We start from the raw sequence: 18,639 nt of genomic DNA on the forward strand, positions 1-18,639 counted from the left end.
GGCCTCCGTCCTTGGTGGGAGCGGTCATGGCTTTGGGTGGTGCTGTCGGTGCATTTTGTAGATGTCGTACGCTGTAGATGGAGGAATGTTCCAGTTGGTTGGTGGACTTCCAGTCAAGGGCAACACAAGCGATTCTGCAGATGCGGAAGATCTAGATCAACACACACAAAATGCTGGAGGAACTCAGCAGGTCAGGCAGTCTCTATGGAGGGAAATGAAGAATCAACATTTCAGGCCCCAATGAAGGGTCTCGGCCCAAAATATTGACCATCCATTTCCCTCCACAGATGCTGCCTGACCTGCTGGGTTCCTCCAGCATCTTGTGTGTGTTGGTTCCAATCAACGGTACTTGAATGAGCTGCAAATGTTCTCGTCGATCTCAATTCTGCAACTAAATCTGTTCAAGGTTGAGACCGACGTGTTTGGGAAACTTAAGGAAATCCTAGGATACAGAGGCTGTGTGATGAGATGGACTTGGGCGTAGGTTGCTCCTGGACCTCGTGGAATGGTGTGGAAAGGCTTCAGTGACTGAGGCCTTCCTCCTGCTTCAGTTCTACGTTTCTGCTGAAGTAAATTTATTGATCGAGATACAGCGTGGAATAGGCCCTTCCAGTTCTTCGAGTCGCACCGCCTAGCAACCCCCGATTTAACCCTAGCCTAACTGCGGGGCAATTTACAATGACCAATTAACCTACCAACCGGTACGTCACCGGACTGTGGGAGGAAACCAGAGCACCCGGAGGAAACCCATGCGGTCACGGGGAGAATGTACAAAGTCCTTACAGACAGCAGTGAGAAGTGAACCCGGGTTGCTGGTACTCTAAAGCGTTGTGTTGCCATTAAATAATTTAATCATGCAGTAAAAGTAACTCAGATTAAAACCCCCACTCCCCTCCCTTTGAGGCAAATAATTTAACCTCGTTAAGTGGGTCTGTTCCCACCCCCAAGATAATTCATGTTTCGCTCCTGTGAAATCGCACAGATTGTGACTCATAGACAGATGGGACACCAGTGTATTAAAATTGAAACCTATTTGCAGTTAATTATCACTTAAAAGTCACAGCCAAAGAGAAACATTTATTCATTAATGGAATGTGGAGATTCGAGTCGCAGATCTCTGCACCACTGACAGTGGAGTTTCAGTCCAGTCCAATCTATTCTCTGCATCTTGTCATTGCTGGTGGGACAGCAGAGCAATGGTTCCCAGTCCATTGGCGCTTAACAGTATGCAGGGTTAGCGCAACGCTGTACTTAAATCTTTTAGCCTGGGGAAAATACACACGCAGGACAACAAATACTTTTTTGGGCCATTAATTCCTTTATCTGTTTTCGATGTTTTAATGCAGGAAGAGGGTTTAAAAATAAAAACAACAAAATGAATATTGAAAAAAAACAGCTCCAGCTGTTACAATTTCAGTTTAATTTCAGACCACACCTTTGCAATGTACGCACTATGAAAATAAATAAAATATACAAAGCCAATACAATAGTGGCAATTCTTAACAAAAACAATACAAACAACATTAGAATCCCACCAACCCTGTAGCTTATACACATCAAAAATATGAATAAATACATCTCACCTTAACTAAGAGGTATACTCACTTTGGCACAGATGTGTGTAACATCCAAATATATATCAGCTAGACCCTGAAACGCGTTCTCCCTGCTCACGCTACGTGAACAGAAATGAACACATTCACATTACTCTGTTACATTCACATTTGGTCATGAAACAATAAAGTAAGACAAAGATAAACTTTTGCAAAACTTTTACAATATAGTGCCTTGTCTTTTAAATGACGAGAAAGTCTAATATACTAGGCTGAAAAGGAACTTTGCACAATCATGCGTCCAGTGCTGATACCTTACTCGCGAAAATCATGTCAAATTACCAATATTCTAGATTTATGAACAAGTATAAACAAATTTACATGAATATTATCAAATATTATTCACCTTTCCTCGCCATACGACTAGCATTTGACATTCTTTCTAGAACCTTGTCACTTGTCTTTCTACTCCACACGTGCATAATGACGTCACTGTTTTCTCTTCAAGGCACAGGCAGCTGTTTTACCAGGGTGAATACATAAGTGCATGTTAACAATAAAAAACTCAACAGTCACCTGGTTACATAAGGTACATAGAACATTACAGTATAGTACAGGCCCTTCAGCCCACAATGTGGTGCTGACCTTTTAACCTACTGCAAGATCAATCTAACCATCAATGGAGTTTATATGTTCTCCCCATGACCATGTGGGTTTCCTCTGGGTGCTCTGGTTTCCTCCCATGGTTAGGGTTAAGATTAGTGGGTTATTGGCACGCTATGTTGGCATCAGAAGCATGGCAACACTTGGAGGTTGCCTCCAGCACAATCCCCACTCATTTGATTTGACACAAGTGACACTTTTCACTGCAGGGTAACAAATAAAGATAATCTATCTTTAATCTGATAGATGCAGGATAGAAGCTGTCCTTGAGCTTGGGGGTATGTGCGTTCGGGTTTCTGTATTTTCTGCCTGATGGGAGATGGGAGAATGTCTGGGGTGGGTGGGGTCTTTGATTGTGCTGGCTGCTTTACTGAGGCAGTGAGAAGTGTAGACCACGTACACAGAGGGGAGGCTGGTTTCCGAGATGCACTGAGCTGTGTGCACAACATCTTGTCGTCACACGCAGAGCCGTTGCCATACCAAACCGGGATGCATCCGGACAGACTGCTTTCCATGCATTGATAACAATCGGTAAGGGTTAACAGTGATATTTAGAACGTCTTTGGCCTTCTGAGGAAGTCCTGTGATATCAATGTAGATGGAAATCCTTTTGGCCAGAGGTAGACCCCTCAGCCATGTTTCTGAAGTTGACTGGGCAGGGAGAGCCACCGCTTCACACCTCCGGCGAGCTGGGATCATCCTGACTCCTGGTGTTGCGCCTTCTCTCTGTGGCCGTGTGGGCTTCTGCCGGCTGCCTCAGTTTTCTCCTACATCCCAAAGACGTGCAGGTCACTGTAAATTGGTCCTCATGTGTAGGCAAGAGATGGGTCTTTTCGGGAGGGGGGCAAGGTGTGCAGGGTTGATGGGAATGTGGAAAGAAGATGTTAAAGTGAGGAAATAGGACCGATGGGATTGCTCTAAGTCAGCGTTGACTCAGTGGGCTGAATGGCCTCCCATGTGGTAAGGAACTATAGAAATCTCACTCTTATTGAAGACCACACATCGGGCCTGTTCCTGGTAGATCTCTGTATTAGTAACTGCCCCAGGCATGCAGACATCTCCACCTGGGTGTGAGCTGGAGCCAGACTATACGCTGGTACTTAGCAGAGGTGATGGTGTCAAAGCAGAGATTTGTCTTCCTTTGACGTGACTGTGGAGCCTTCTGGTGTACCTGGTGTAAATCTGAAGCGGGCACCGCTAGGTGTTTAGTGGGAAAACTGTTTAGTGAAGAAGAAGGAGAAAAGGAGAGACTGGAGATAGAAGAGTCTGCCGACACCAGAATCCGGAGCAACAATCTATCCGCTGGATGAACTCGCTGGACCAAGCAGCGTCTGTGGGGAAGGCAACTACTGATGTTTCGGGTCAAAACCCCGTGACAGGACTGAGAGCCGGAGAGGGAAAATCGTTGGTGTAACGAGGAGAGCAGAGGAGCTGTGGCAGGCGTTGGTAGGTGATGGGTGGATCGAGGAGGGGTAACGGATAACAGGCAGATGGAGCCGGGTAGGGAGAGGGGTCGAGGTGGGTGGGTAATCAGTAGAGGTAGGTAGATGGAGTCAGTGGGGTGTGGGGAGGATGAAGGCAGAGACAGAGGCTGGCAGGCGATAAGTGGGGACACAAAGGCTCCCTGTGCTGGAATTAAGATGGATGTGTGAGTAGTGAATTGGATGGAACCGAGAGGGAAAGGAAGAGATAAAAAGCTGATGGGGAAGGCTGGAGGAGGTGTATGGAAATAGGAATAAAATTGGGAGGACCGGAGGTGGAAGAGAAGGAGAGAGACTGAAAAGTGTGGGGAGAACAGACAAGGTATGGTTTACCTACTTACTGCCCCTTACGCCGCTGGCGTTTAGGACAGCAATGAAGGTCCTACATCTCTGGCGGTGACTTCCTTCATCATGTCAGAAATATCCTCTTGGTTTTCACTACTGTCAGTCACACAGGTCCCAGGTGGAGACTCAGGAATAATGTCACACTCAGACGTAGAAGGATTCTTCATTGCTGTTTCTGTAATGATCTTGTTTGGTCAGTCGGACCCCACTTGGAGTACCGTGCTCAGTTCTGGTCACCTGACTACAGGAAGGATGTGGATTCTCTAGAGAGAGTGCAGAGTAGATTTACAAGGATGTTGCCTGGATTGGGGAGCATGCCTTACGAGAGTAGGTGGGGTGAACTTGGCCGTTTCTCCTTGGAGCGACGGTGGATGAGAGGTGACCTGACAGAGGTGTATAAGATGATGAGAGGCATCGATCATGTGGATAGTAAGAGGCTTTTCCCCAGGGCTGAAATGGCTAACATGGGGGGGCATAGTTTTAAGGTGCTTGGAAGTAGGTGCAGAGGGGATGGCAGGGGTAAGTTTTTTCACACAGAGAGTGGTGGGTGCGTGGAATGCACTGCCGGCGACGGTGGTAAAGGCGGATACAATAGGGTCTTTTAAGAGACTCTTAGATAGGTACATGAAGCTTAGAAAAGTAGAGGGCTATGCAGTAGGGTAATTCTAGGTAGTTTCTAGAGTAGGTTACATGGCTGGCACAACGTTATGGGCCAAAGGGCCAGTAATGAGCTGTAGATTTCCATGTCAGGGTTACAAGTCCTGGGTTGAACCCCTGAACCTGGAGGACTGGTGGACCACTCTTACACTGTCCTCTATCCTTTGACTGTTTGACATGGGTGACCCGACCAAGAGCCAAAGCAACAAGTCCTGACTTCAGCCAGAATAGCTCTCAGGGTCATTGAAGCACACAAGCCTCCAAACCACGGCGAGGTTGTGGCCCTCCTAGAACTGGAAAATTCAATAGCCAATCATTATGGTTGTAGACCACCCAGGTGGAATATGAGATGCTGTTCTTCTATTGAATTTCTGTGATATCTTTGTCAATTGCAGGACAACAGCAGTGCAGTGACATTGGGAGTGTTACAGCTGCTCAGTGCAAGGCAGGATCCTTCCACATCACTCCAAGGAGGCTGGATTGATGGTCAGGCCCTAGTGGGCTTTCCCTGCTCCTCAAATGCTGACCTGATATCTCACACATTCACCCGAGAGGCAGAAAGGGCTTAGGTGAACGTCTCCTTTGAAAGACGATACCACTGACACTGCAACATTTCCTCAGGTCTGAAGTTGGAGCACAAATTCACAGTAACCTCACAGTATTTGAGTAGGTCTTGAATCCACAATGTCTGGTCCCGAGAGAAGCAGCTGAGGCAGAGATGGTGAGGAGAAGATCCCTCAAAATGCTTAATCAACAGTCCCTCAGTGACCTACTGCTGGCAATGGCTTTCTACTTCAGTTCCAACCCCAGCATCGGACATGTTCATGTCACAATGGGGTGCTGGAAACAGACCCAAATGCAAGACACAGACACTGAAGTACAAGGAACAGGACTTGACTAGAGTAGGATGAGACAGGATTCAGGCAAGAAGCAGGGACAAGAATGCAGACTTGGGCTAGGGAAAGTGGGACCAGGACTAGGAACCATCGACTAGGAGACAAGGCTTGGACTCCGACCCTGAGACCGGACAAGGACCCAGAACCTGGGTCTTGCCTCGGGCTCAGACCCCAGAACCAGGCAAGGACATGACATAGTTTGAGGCTGGGGTCTTGGGTCTAGAGGCTTGGCTGGAGGCTGGGGTCTTGGGTCTAGAGGCTTGGCTGGAGGCTGGGGTCTTGGGTCTAGAGGCTTGGCTGGAGGCTGGGGTCTTGGGTCTAGAGGCTTGGCTGGAGGCTGGGGTCTTGGGTCTAGAGGCTTGGCTGGAGGCTGGGGTCTTGGGTCTAGAGGCTTGGCTGGAGGCTGGGGTCTTGGGTCTAGAGGCTTGGCTGGAGGATGGGGTCTTGGGTCTAGAGGCTTGGCTGGAGGATGGGGTCTTGGGTCTAGAGGCTTGGCTGGAGGATGGGGTCTTGGGTCTAGAGGCTTGGCTGGAGGATGGGGTCTTGGGTCTAGAGGCTTGGCTGGAGGCTGGGGTCTTGGGTCTAGAGGCTTGGCTGGAGGCTGGGGTCTTGGGTCTAGAGGCTTGGCTGGAGGCTGGGGTCTTGGGTCTAGAGGCTTGGCTGGAGGCTGGGGTCTTGGGTCTAGAGGCTTGGCTGGAGGCTGGGGTCTTGGGTCTAGAGGCTTGGCTGGAGGCTGGGGTCTTGGGTCTAGAGGCTTGGCTGGAGGCTGGGGTCTTGGGTCTAGAGGCTTGGCTGGAGGCTGGGGTCTTGGGTCTAGAGGCTTGGCTGGAGGCTGGGGTCTTGGGTCTTGAGCTTGGCTTGGGATCCTCGAGGCTTGGGGTCTTGGGTCTTGAGGGCTTGGGATCCTCGAGGCTTGAGGTCTTGGGTCTTGAGCTTGGCTGCAGGCTGGGGTCTTGGGTCTTGAGCTTGGCTAGGGATCCTCAAAGCTTGGGTTCCTGGAGCTTGGCTTGGGATCCTCGAGGCTTGGGTTCTTGGCTTGGCTTGGGATCCTCGAGGCTTGGGTTCTTGGCTTGGCTTGGGATCCTCGAGGCTTGGGTTCTTGGAGCTTGGCTTGGCTTGGGATCCTTGAGGCTTGGGGTCTTTGCCTTGAAATGTGGAGGCTGATAACTCAGAGACTGGAGCTGAGAGACAGACTGGGAACTGAACATCAACATAGAGCTGGGACTTATCCTTCGACAAGCCAGGACTCATCTTTAACACAACACAAACATGAGACAGGACAGAACATTGACATAGAGCTTGGACTTATCTTACGACAAGCCAGGACTCAACTTCATCTCCTCACCAAGGTGGGACAGGTCTCTCCATCAGGTAACGGCAGAATGGCCTGGCTTACCCCACAGAGGCGAGGACTAGACAAGGCAGATCCCCCTGCAGGGCAACAGCAAAACAGCCTGGCTTACCCCACAGAGGCGAGGACTAGACAAGGCAGATCCCCCTGCAGGGCAACAGCAAAACAGCCTGGCCTACCCCACAGAGGCAAGGACAAGAAGAGACAAACACCAAAGAACGACAGACAGTTCCACCTCTGCTCCAGGGAAGCTCCGAGTCTCAGTTCGGCCAGCAACCTCCGCTGGCTATGGAAACAGCCAGATCCCTACCTAGCTTGGAGTGGCTGGCAGCCACTCAGCTGGCCCAGGAAACAGCTGAATCCATACCGCAAAGACCACTCCAATGAGTGGCAACAAGGCACCATGAAGCAGTGGTCCTCCAACCAGGCCTAGAGATCACAAATGGTTTCATCGGCAGGTTGCTCCAAGGGGGACTGACAAGACAAACCAGCAGCCCACACTCACCCCAAGGCTACTTAAATTGCAAGCCCAAGGATGAAAATCAGGTGCCTATGATTAACTCAAACAAGGGTCAGCTGGAAGACCCGGAGTCCTGAATCCGCGGACCGGACCGTGACAGTTCAAGGTTATTGCACAGGACCAGCCATTTTTAGGCCTCGGTCCAAACATGGACTGATGAGTTATATTCCAAAGAGAGAGGTGGGAGTGACTACTATTGACACTGAGGCAGCATTGTTCAGTTGTGGAAAATCAAAGCAAAAGTGCAGATGCTGAAAGTCTGAGGTAAAACCAAAAAACACTGGGAAGACCCATGTCAGGCTGCATCAGTGGAAGGAGACTTGACCAAGGTACTCAGGTACAGGACCCTTCACCAGAACTGAGAACTCTTCCTTTGGCATTTTTGGTTTGTAATTTAGTCACTGAAATCCTGTTTATGAGACTTGCCTTGTCTCCTTCAGTACAACAGTTTCTCACTGAGAAGTGCTTTGGGAGTTCTAGGAATCCAAATCCTTTCTTGCGCGCTTTGGGGAAGGCTATGCAAATGCAGCTTGCTGTTGTCAACAGTTGTGTGAGTGACATTTCTGACAGTCAAGGTGGTCTGACTGGCAGATCTGCTGTCTCAGGAGATGGGCTTCCAGTAGTCTTCCCCCATCTAGGCTTTCCCCAGGAGCTCTGCTCTCCCCGTCACGTGTACTTCATTTGCTGTTAATGCTGGCTGCCGCTTGAGCAAAATGGGTGCAACATGACAGGCCGATAAATTATTGACAATCGCTGTAAATTGAAGATGGTACTTCAATTACAGAAATGTGAATTTTTATTCGGTTCCCTTCCCTGCAAAACAGAAATACTGTGACAGAACTAATCAGTATCTTTGTGAGTGAGTCACTTTCAGATGGTCTGTCAAGGGGACCTGACTAATTTATCAAACAGTTCACTGACTCTAATGCATGTATGTAACTCACCGCACGGATAGACAGTTGCATCCCACTCCATCTGAAAACTCATTCAATATAAAAGCAGAAAACACTGGAAGCACTTAGAAGGTCAGGTGGCAACAGTGGAGAGAGAGAGAGAGAGAGAATGTTTCAAATTAAAAAATCTTCGTGTTAAGGTCTTGATGCAAAATGTCACCTCCATAGATGCTGCCTGACCTGCTGACTTCCTCCAGCATTTTGTGTGTTTTACTCACCTGCAGAATCCCTTATGTTTACCCTTCACCATCTGTGTCTTTCTCTCTACAGATGCTGCCCGACCTGAAGTGTTTCCAGTTTCTGAATTTTTTATTTCAGGACCTCCAGCGCCTGCAGCTCCAGGTCACTCATTGAGGGGAGATTGAGTCGCCTGGGACTGTACTCGCTGGAATTCAGAAGAGTGAGAGGAGATCATCTAGAGACATATAAAATTATGAAAGGGGTCGATAAGATAGAGGCAGGAAAGTTGTTTCCACTGGTAGGTGAGACTAGAACTAGGGGACGTAGCCTCAAGATTCGGGGGGAGTACCTGATAAAGTGGCCACTGAGTGAATGTTCGTGATCTTCTGTTGCTGTAGCCCGTCCACTTCAACAGTTGACATGTTGTGCATTCACTGATGGTCTTCTGCACATCACTGTTGTAATGTGTGGTTGTTTGAGTTACTGTCGCTTTCATATCAGCTTGAACCAGTCTGGCCATTGGCACTGTGCTGTAGAGCTGTACACAGGGACTGTACTGTGGGACTGTACTGTAGAGCTGTACACAGGGACTGTACTGTGGGACTGTACTGTAGAGCTGTACACAGGGACTGTACTGTGGGACTGTACTGTAGAGCTGTACACAGGGACTGTACTGTGGGACTGTACTGTAGAGCTGTACACAGGGACTGTACTGTGGGACTGTACTGTAGAGCTGTACACAGGGACTGTACTGTGGGACTGTACTGTAGAGCTGTACACAGGGACTGTACTGTGGGACTGTGCTGTAGAGCTGTACACAGAGACTGTACTGTGGAGGAAAGCACTGAATGCAGATATGATGTATTTCTCAGCCCAGCAGATTCTCCACTAATGCTTACAGCCTGCAACTGCTTGTGATTTTCTGTTTGTTCGCTTGTGGTACTTCTTCCAGCTGTGTGAGCTTCCAAACACATCACTCAGCATAGTCCCAGCACAATTCCTTTTAGCCCAGGGAATCTCCACACAAGACCCATTTGCAGCCCTGCAGACGCAGCACTGCTTTGGTCACCATTTGACATTATGGTCTGGCTCCATACTTCTCACCCACAGCATGGCCCCGTGGTGTGGCTCCATAATGGAGCTCCATGGTGCGGCTTCATGTCACAGCTCACAGTGCCATTGCATGGTACAACTCCGTAACCCATCCCCATGGTGTGGCACCATGATGGAGCTCCGTGGTACAGCCTCTTGTTATAGCTCCAGAGTTATGGTCCTGTGATGCAGCTCCATGTTCTGGCTCCTTGGGCCATCTCCACAGTCAGGCTACATGCCACAACTCCATAATATGGCTGGTTATACACCACTGACTTGGCATCTCTACCAAAGTGGTTATAGCTAAGGCTTCATGAAGGGCTTCTCCTCCACAGAGGTAACACAGAACTGTTGGATGAGGCTCCATTACCTGCCCAGGGAAGGAGTGAAACCTGTGGACAAGATGGCCTCAGTTCGATCTGGTCAATTTGGATTGGAGAAGCCTGAGGAGAAGGGGCCTAAAAGCGGACAAGCCACCAGAACCTGATGGACTGCATGCCAGGCTTTTTAAAGGAAGTGGCCTATGCCTGACAATCTTCATAACCACCCACACCATGTCTTCTTCTCACTACTACTATTGGGCATGAGGTATAGAAACCCTAGATCCCACACCCCCAGGTTCAGGAACAGTTATTACCATCAGGCTCCTGAACCAGCATGGATAACTTCAATCAATATTACTATGAACTGATTCTACTGACTCACTTTCAAGGACTCTTTACAACACATGTTCTCAGTATTATTTTTCATTTGCACAGTGTGCCTTCTCTTTTACATTGGTTGCTTCTCTGTCTTGGCATCGATACGTCTCTACCAAACGAGGTGCAAGGGACACCTTCCCTCTGCTAGCCTGCAGGTCACCCTGGGCAAAGTATAGCACCCGCTTAACACCCCCCCCCCACCTGATCAGGCTCACATGAAGCCATGGCAGGAGGTGGTGGATGGCCGTATGAGCAGCCGGTGCACATCACAAGTCCTGGTTATGCGATCACTGACATCAGGCAGACAATCTCTGAGGAGTACTGATAATGACTGGGGTCACCCATCTTGTAAAGACACTGCCCAGAAGAAGGCGATGGCAAACCACTTCCGTAGAAAAATTATCAAAAACGATCATGGTCATGGGATAGTTTTTCCATATTTTCTATTATACAGTATCATAGACAAAATGCAGGAGGAACTCAGGAGGCCAGGCAGCATCTATGGAAAAGAGTACAGTCAATGTTTTGGGCTGAGACTCTTCAGCAGAAGATGAGGAGTAGATTTTAAAGGTGGGGGGCCGGGGGGGGGGAGCAGAGAGAAAATCACCAAGTGATGGGTGAAACTGGGAGAGGGAGGGAAGAAGTAAAGAGCTGGGAAGTTGATTGGTGAAGGACATACAGGGTTGCAGAAGGAACAGTATTGTACAGTATGTCATTTTTCATCCATAAATGCTTGTAAGAAAATAAATATATGTGGTAACATAGATGTACATTGATAATAAATTTACTTTGAACTTTTGAACTTTAGCTCATGCATCTTTAGGAGGGCTTATTGGATTGCAAAAGATTACAAAACAGGAATTGTGACTCCCCTGTTCAAAAAGCAGAATGGGAGAAGGTAGAAAGCTATGGGCCAGTTAATTGAACATCTATCATTGGCAAATTGCTAAAGTCAGTAATCAAAAATAAAATAATTAATCGTTTAATAAAGCTGAATCTTGTCATCACAGTTTTAGGAAAAATCATGCTTAAATTCTTTGAGAATATGGAACGTTGAAAGAGGAGAAACCGCAGATATAGTATATTTAGATTCCGAATGGCATTTGACAAGGTACTGCATAAGAAACTACAGGAATTCTGCAGATGCTGGAAATTCAAGCAACACACATCAAAGTTGCTGGTGAACGCAGCAGGCCAGGCAGCATCTGTAGGAAGAGGTGCAGTCGACGTTTCAGGCCAAGACCCTTCGTCAGGACTAACTGAAGGAAGAGTGAGTAAGGGATTTGAAAGTTGGAGGGGGAGGGGGAGATCCAAAATGATAGGAGAAGACAGGAGGGGGAGGGATAGAGCCAAGAGCTGGACAGGTGATAGGCAAAAGGGGATACGAGAGGATCATGGGACAGGAGGTCCGGGAAGAAAGACAAGGGGGGGGACTCAGAGGATGGGCAAGAGGTATATTCAGAGGGACAGAGGGAGAAAAAGGAGAGTGAGAGAAAGAATGTGTGCATAAAAATAAGTAACAGATGGGGTACGAGGGGGAGGTGGGGCCTTAGCGGAAGTTAGAGAAGTCGATGTTCATGCCATCAGGTTGGAGGCTACCCAGACGGAATATAATTGTTCCTCCAACCTGAGTGTGGCTTCATCTTTACAGTAGAGGAGGCCGTGGATAGACATGTCAGAATGGGAATGGGATGTGGAATTAAAATGTGTGGCCACTGGGAGATCCTGCTTTCTCTGGCAGACAGAGCGTAGATGTTCAGCAAAGCGGTCTCCCAGTCTGCATCGGGTCTTGCCAATATAAAAGGCCACATCGGGAGCACCGGACGCAATATATCACCCCAGTCGACTCACAGGTGAAGTGTTGCCTCACCTGAAAGGACTGTTTGGGGCCCTGAATGGTGGTAAGGGAGGAAGTGTAAGGGCATGTGTAGCACTTGTTCCGTTTACATGGATAAGTGCCAGAAAGGAGATCAGTGGGGAGGGATGGGAGGGACGAATGGACAAGGGAGTTGTGTAGGGAGCGATCCCTGCGGAATGCAGAGAGGGGGGGGAGGGAAAGATGTGCTTAGTGGTGGGATCCCATTGGAGGTGGCGGAAGTTACGGAGAATAATATGTTGGACCCAGAGGCTGGTGGGGTGGTAGGTGAGGACCAGGGGAACCCTATTCCTAGTGGGGTGGCGGGAGGATGGAGTGAGAGCAGATGTACGTGAAATGGGGGAGATGCGTTTAAGAGCAGAGTTGATAGTGGAGGAAGGGAAGCCCCTTTCCTTAAAAAAGGAAGACATCTTCCTCGTCCTAGAATGAAAAGCCTCATCCTGAGAGCAGATGCGGCGGAGACGGAGGAATTGCGAGAAGGGGATGGCGTTTTTGCAAGAGACAGGGTGAGAAGAGGAATAGTCCAGATAGCTGTGAGAGTCAGTAGGCTTATAGTAGACATCAGTGGATAAGCTGTCTCCAGAGACAGAGACAGAAAGATCTAGGAAGGGGAGGGAGGTGTCGAAAATGGACTAGATAAACTTGAGGGCAGGGTGAAAGTTGGAGGCAAAGTTAATAAAGTCAATGAGTTCTGCATGCGTGCAGGAAGCAGCGCCAATGCAGTCGTCGATGTAGTGAAGGAAAAGTGGGGGACAGATACCAGAATAGGCACGGAACATAGATTGTTCCACAAAGCCAACAAAAAGGCAGGCATAGCTAGGACCCATACGGGTGCCCATAGCTACACCTTTAGTTTGGAGGAAGTGGGAGGAGCCAAAGGAGAAATTATTAAGAGTAAGGACTAATTCCGCTAGACGGAGCAGAGTGGTGGTAGAGGGGAACTGATTAGGTCTGGAATCCAAAAAGAAGCGTAGAGCTTTGAGACCTTCCTGATGGGGGATGGAAGTATATAAGGACTGGACATCCATGGTGAAAATAAAGCGGTGGGGGCCAGGGAACTTAAAATCATCGAAAAGTTTAAGAGCGTGAGAAGTGTCACGACCATAGGTCGGAAGGGATTGAACAAGGGGTGATAAAACCGTGCCGAGGTATGCAGAAACGAGTTCGGTGGGGCAGGAGCAAGCTGAGACAATAGGTCGGCCAGGACAGGTAGGTTTGTGGATCTTGGGTAGGAGGTAGAAACGGGAAGTGCGGGGTGTGGGAACTATAAGGTTGGTAGCAGTGGATGGGAGATCCCCTGAGCGGATAAAGTCGGTGATGGTGTGGGAGACAATGGTCTGGTGCTCCTTAGTGGGGTCACGATCGAGGAGTAAATAAGAGGAGGTATCCGCGAGTTGTCACTGTGCCTCGGCAAGGTGAGGTCAGTACGCCAGACTACAACAGCACCCCCCTTATCGGCAGGTTTAATAGTAAGGTTAGGATTAGTGCGGAGGGAGTGGAGAGCAGAGCGTTCGGAAGGAGTGAGGTTGGAATAGGAACAAGGTGCGGTGAAGTCGAGACGGTTGATGTCCCGTCGGCAATTAGCGATAAAGAGAACCAGAGCAGGCAGAAGACCAGAGCGGGGTGTCCATGAAGAAGAGGAGGGTTGAAGATGGGAGAAGGGGTCATCGGTGGGGGTGGAAGAGTCCTTGCCGAAGAAGTAGGCTCGGAGACGGAGACGGCAGAGGAAGAGTTCCGCATCAAGGCGAACGCGGAACTCGCTGAGGTGTGGGCGAAGGGGGACAAACGTGAGGCCCTTACTGAGGACAGAGCGTTCTGCCTCCGACAGTTGAAGGTCGGAGGGGATGGTAAAGACCCGGCACGGATGAGAGCTGGGATCAGAGGGGGGAGGGGGGAGGCTCGGGGTGTCAGTGGAGAGGGGAGGGTTGGGGTGAGAGGAAGATGGAGCGTCTGAGGGCCCAGGAGTTGACGGTGGGATCTGAGGGAGACGGGGCTGCGGAGTGGTGGTGGGGGAAGGGGCGACGGGAGTCACAACAGCAGCACATAAAGACCCGGCCTGAAGTTCAAGGCTGGAGTTGCAGTTGGTGGTTGCGCAATCGCTGTGAAGGTGTCCATGGTCGTTGCTGGAGTCCGGGTTTTGAATATGTCCATGGTCGTTGCTGGAGTCCGGGTTTTGAATATGCCCTGAGGTGTTGGAGCCGACGAGATCAATGGCTGGATCAGCAATCTGAAGTTCATGCCTGCTAGTTTCAGGGCCCGCAGGCTCTGGACTCCGTAGATGTAAGATCTTGCGATCTTTGCCTCACATGACAAAGTCAAAAAAACGGCGATTGCAGGCGTGAATCCGACGGAGGATGAAATAACGGGTAGGACCATAACAGACGGCGAAGAAAGTGTCCCGAAGGTGTGGAAGGGTCTGGGATAGGGACACCAAGTACCTCCTCATGGCGGAGAGAGTCGCCTTCAGAGCTTGACGGGAGAAGCGGCGAGAGGCAGAGTCAATAAAATGTGAGTACCTGGGATCCTCAGAAGGTCCAAATTGAGAGGCTTGGAAACGAATCCTAAAGCCAACTGCATAAGAAGTTGGTGCATGAAGTCAGTGACCAAGGTATCGAACAAAGTGTGTTTGAATGAATTGAAAACTGCATATCTCATAAAAAAACAAGAGTTAGAATAAATCTGTCCTTTTCAGATTGAAAGAGGTAATTAATGGAGTACCTCAGGGATCAGCTTTGTTCACTATTAGTGAGCTGGAGGAGGGAACAGTGCGTAAGGTTACTAAATATGCCGGTGATGCAGAAGTAGGTGGAAAGGCATTTTGTTATCAGAACAGTATGATTCTGCAAAGGGATATGGATAGGTTTATTGAGTGGCAGAAGATTGACAAATAATGTTATAGAGTCATAGAAAAGTTCAGCACAGTCACAGGCTCTTCGGCCCCTCTAGTCCATGCCGAATGATCTAAACTACCTACTCTCATCGACCTGCACTGGGACCACAGCCCTCCATATTCCTACCTTCCATCTACCTATCCAAACTTCTCTTAAATTTTGAAGTTGAGCTCGCATGCACCACTTGTGCTGGCAGCTCATTCCACACTCGCACAATCCTTTGAGTGAAGAACTTCCCCCTCGTGTTACCCTTAAACTTTTCCCCTTTCACCCTTAACCTTTAACCTCTAGTTGTAGAACCAGTCAATCTCAGTGGAAAAAGCCTGATTGCTTTACCCTATCTCCACCCCTCACAACTTTGTATGCCTCTATCAAATCTCCTCTCAGTCTTCTATACTCCATGGAATAAAGTCCTAACCTACCAATCTTTCCTTATACCTCAGATCCTCCAGACCCAGCAATATCCTTGTAAATTTTCTCTGTACTCTTTCAACCTTATTTATATCTTTCCTGTAGGTAGGTGACCAAAACTGCACAAATTCTCCAAATTAGGCCTCATCAACATTTTATACAACTTCAACTGTGAAAGTGTGACATTCCACACTTCAATAAGAGGGAACAAAAGGCAGAATTTTAGCTAGATGGAAAGAGCTGCATGTGAGTGAGGCACACACAACATGCTGGAGGAACTCAGCAGGCCAGGCAACTGTACATTTTTTCCATAGATGGTGCCTGGCCTGCTGAGTTCCTCCAGCATTGTGTATGTGCTGCTTGGATTTATCTCCTGTTTGCATGTAAGTGAAGTTTAGAGGAATCCAGATGCTCCAGTACATGAAATACAAAAGTTAGCAGCTAGGTTCGGCAAGCAGCTAAGGAGGCAGGTGACACTTTGGCCTTTATTATAAAGGCATTGAATAGGGAGGTTTTGGTAAAGCTGACAGGATGTTGGTGAGGCCACACTTGGAAAACTGGGCACAACTTGCTCCCTTTAATTCAAAAAGGATATAGCAACATTTTGGGTGGGGGTGGAGATACGTCTCTACCAAAGGAGGTGTAAAGCACTCTTTCCCTCCGCTACTCTGTAGGTCACCCTCGGGCAAGGTGTAGCACCCGCTTAGCCCCACAAGCAGGTTCAGGTGAAGCCATGGAAGGAGATGGTGGATGGTCATATGAGCAGCTGGTGCATATCACAAGTCCTGGCTATGTGGCCACTGACACCAGGCAGACAATCTCTGAAGTGTATTGATAATGGCTGGGGTCACCCGTCTTGTAAAGACACTGCCCAGAAGAAGGCAATGGCAAACCACTGCTGTAGAAAAATTTGCCTAAAACAATCATGGTTATGAAGACCATGATCGTCCATGTCATACAATATGGCACATAACGATGATGTCATATGGTACGGCACATAACGTTGATGTCATATGGTATGGCACATAATGGTGGTGATGATGATAGTAACAATGGAGCCAGTTCAGAGGAAATTCACCAGGTTAATTCTTTGGATGGAAGGATTGTCCTTTCAAGAGAGACGAAGATCTGTATTCCCTGGAATTTAGAAGAATTTGAAATGACAATATTCAAATATCTAAGATCCCAAGAAGGCTCAACAGGGTGGATGTTGAGATATTTTCTCTAGTAGGAGATTATTGATCGAGGGAACATAACTACAATGTATGGGCTAGTCATTTCAAACTGAGGTACATAGAAATGTCTTTTTGCAGTGGAGGGTGAATCACTAGAAGTCTGTGTCCTGCTGGATGGTGGGATCTGGATAAGCAGAAGTATTTAAAATGGAGATGGATGAAAAAAAGACAGATTGAGGAAGAGAGTGGTATGGAGAAATGGTGTTGAGGCCGGCCTAGACCAGCAATGGTTATACTGAATGGTGGGGCAGACCTGAGGAGCCTGATGGCATACCCTGCTCCCATTGTCTAGCATTTTTGTCTGTGTTAGGCCAAACGTATCATTTCCCTTGATGAATCAAACAAGATCTCAAGTTCCAAAGGTTTTCCAGGTTGTGTGTAGGGAGGACCATAGTGGATGGCAGCCCAGTGCTGATGCTCACTATAGGCTCATACGCACCACCGGGGTTCAGAGCCGAAGGGCAGCTGGGAGACCCATCCCAGGAGTGTGGGACATTGGGAAAAGATGGGACAAAAGGGGGAAGAGCTGCGTGTCTGGCACTTGTGACTCAGTGTTCCCTCCTCTCCCTTCCAGGGCCCTCACTGATCTCCTGAAGCAGCAGGGAAACCCCCCGATGGATTGCATCGAGCGCGATGGGAGCGTCGGAGCAGTTCAGGTGCCCATCACGGGCAGTCTCTCGCCGAGACCGTCGAGGAGCACTGCTGGTAGGTAGCCCCTCCTTCACCAACAGCCACTTTCAGCGGCGCCTGCTGAGATTACAGCTCCGAGATTAAGGGCCAAAGCAACTCCTGCAGTGTGAAGTGATGGACGCCCCGTGGACTGTACGGTCCTCACTGACCCAACATACTACAGACCTGAGTCAGGTATTCCTTCCATATAACACTGGCATCAGGGGTCAGCAGTGATCCAAATGTCCAACAAGTTGTTCATGGGTCAGGTGGGAGGGGGCTAAATTCAATCTGATACCAGAGGGCATGCATATATAAGATGAGAACGGGATGTGAGGGGAAAGTTTTCATACTCAGAGAGTGATGGGTGCCTGGAGTGAGCTGCCTGGGCTGGTGGTAGAGACTGAGCATTGCAGACTTTTAACGGACATTTAGATGGGCAATTGAATGTGAGGGAAATGGAAGCATATGGACATCGCGCAGGCAGAAGGGATTAATTTGGCAGGCCATCTGAGTCCTAATTCAATCGGTTCAGCACAACATTGTGGGCCGAAGGGCCTGTTTCTGTGCTCTACCGTTCTATAAGTGACAGTCTCTGCAGTTGAGTGTGGCTGTGAGCCTCGGCGCTGGTCCAGATGTGGCACAGCGCCAGTTCATCGGATCCAGATGTTTATCGATGAATGTGCTGGAGTCCAGATGGGCAGCCACGAGCACGCAGATGTCTACCGCCCCGACGGTTCAGATCTTCTGAATGTGTAGCCATCTCATTGAGGTCACCCACGGTGCAGGCACGTTAAATGTTGAAAACAAGCCTGCTTTCGTCGATGTGTCACTCTGATGGAGCGCTGTGAAGGTACACTGAATCAGAAACAGATTTAACATCACTGGCATATGTTATGATACTCGCTGTTTCGCTGCAGCAGTACATTACAATACACAATAAACAGCCATAAATTACAAAAAGAAATATATATTAAAATTAAATTTAAAACATGGTGCATAAAGAGAGCAAAGCAATCGCGAGGTAGTAGGCATTCAGAAATTCGATGGTGGAGGGGAAGGAGCTGTTTCTATAATGTTGAGTGTGTGTCTTCAGGCTCCTGTACCTCCTGCTTGATGAGAAGAGGGCATGTCCTGCCTGTCGGGGGTCCTTAATGATGCACGC

The 18,639-nt window shown here is 48.7% G+C and overlaps 1 protein-coding gene across 2 annotated transcripts in view; it reads left to right on the top strand.

Annotated features, from left to right (window-relative positions):
• Positions 1–18,639, top strand: part of LOC134354370 (protein shisa-9-like) — a 180,251-nt gene that overhangs the window by 71,264 nt on the left and 90,348 nt on the right. For both annotated transcript variants that reach the window (XM_063063332.1, XM_063063333.1), the window contains exon 3: positions 17,380–17,510. In XM_063063332.1, coding sequence (XP_062919402.1) covers positions 17,380–17,510 — 131 coding nt within the window. The remainder of the gene's footprint in view (positions 1–17,379; positions 17,511–18,639) is intronic.

Source organism: Mobula hypostoma, chromosome 11, assembly GCF_963921235.1.
Source record: "Mobula hypostoma chromosome 11, sMobHyp1.1, whole genome shotgun sequence".
Lineage (NCBI taxonomy): Eukaryota > Metazoa > Chordata > Chondrichthyes > Myliobatiformes > Myliobatidae > Mobula > Mobula hypostoma.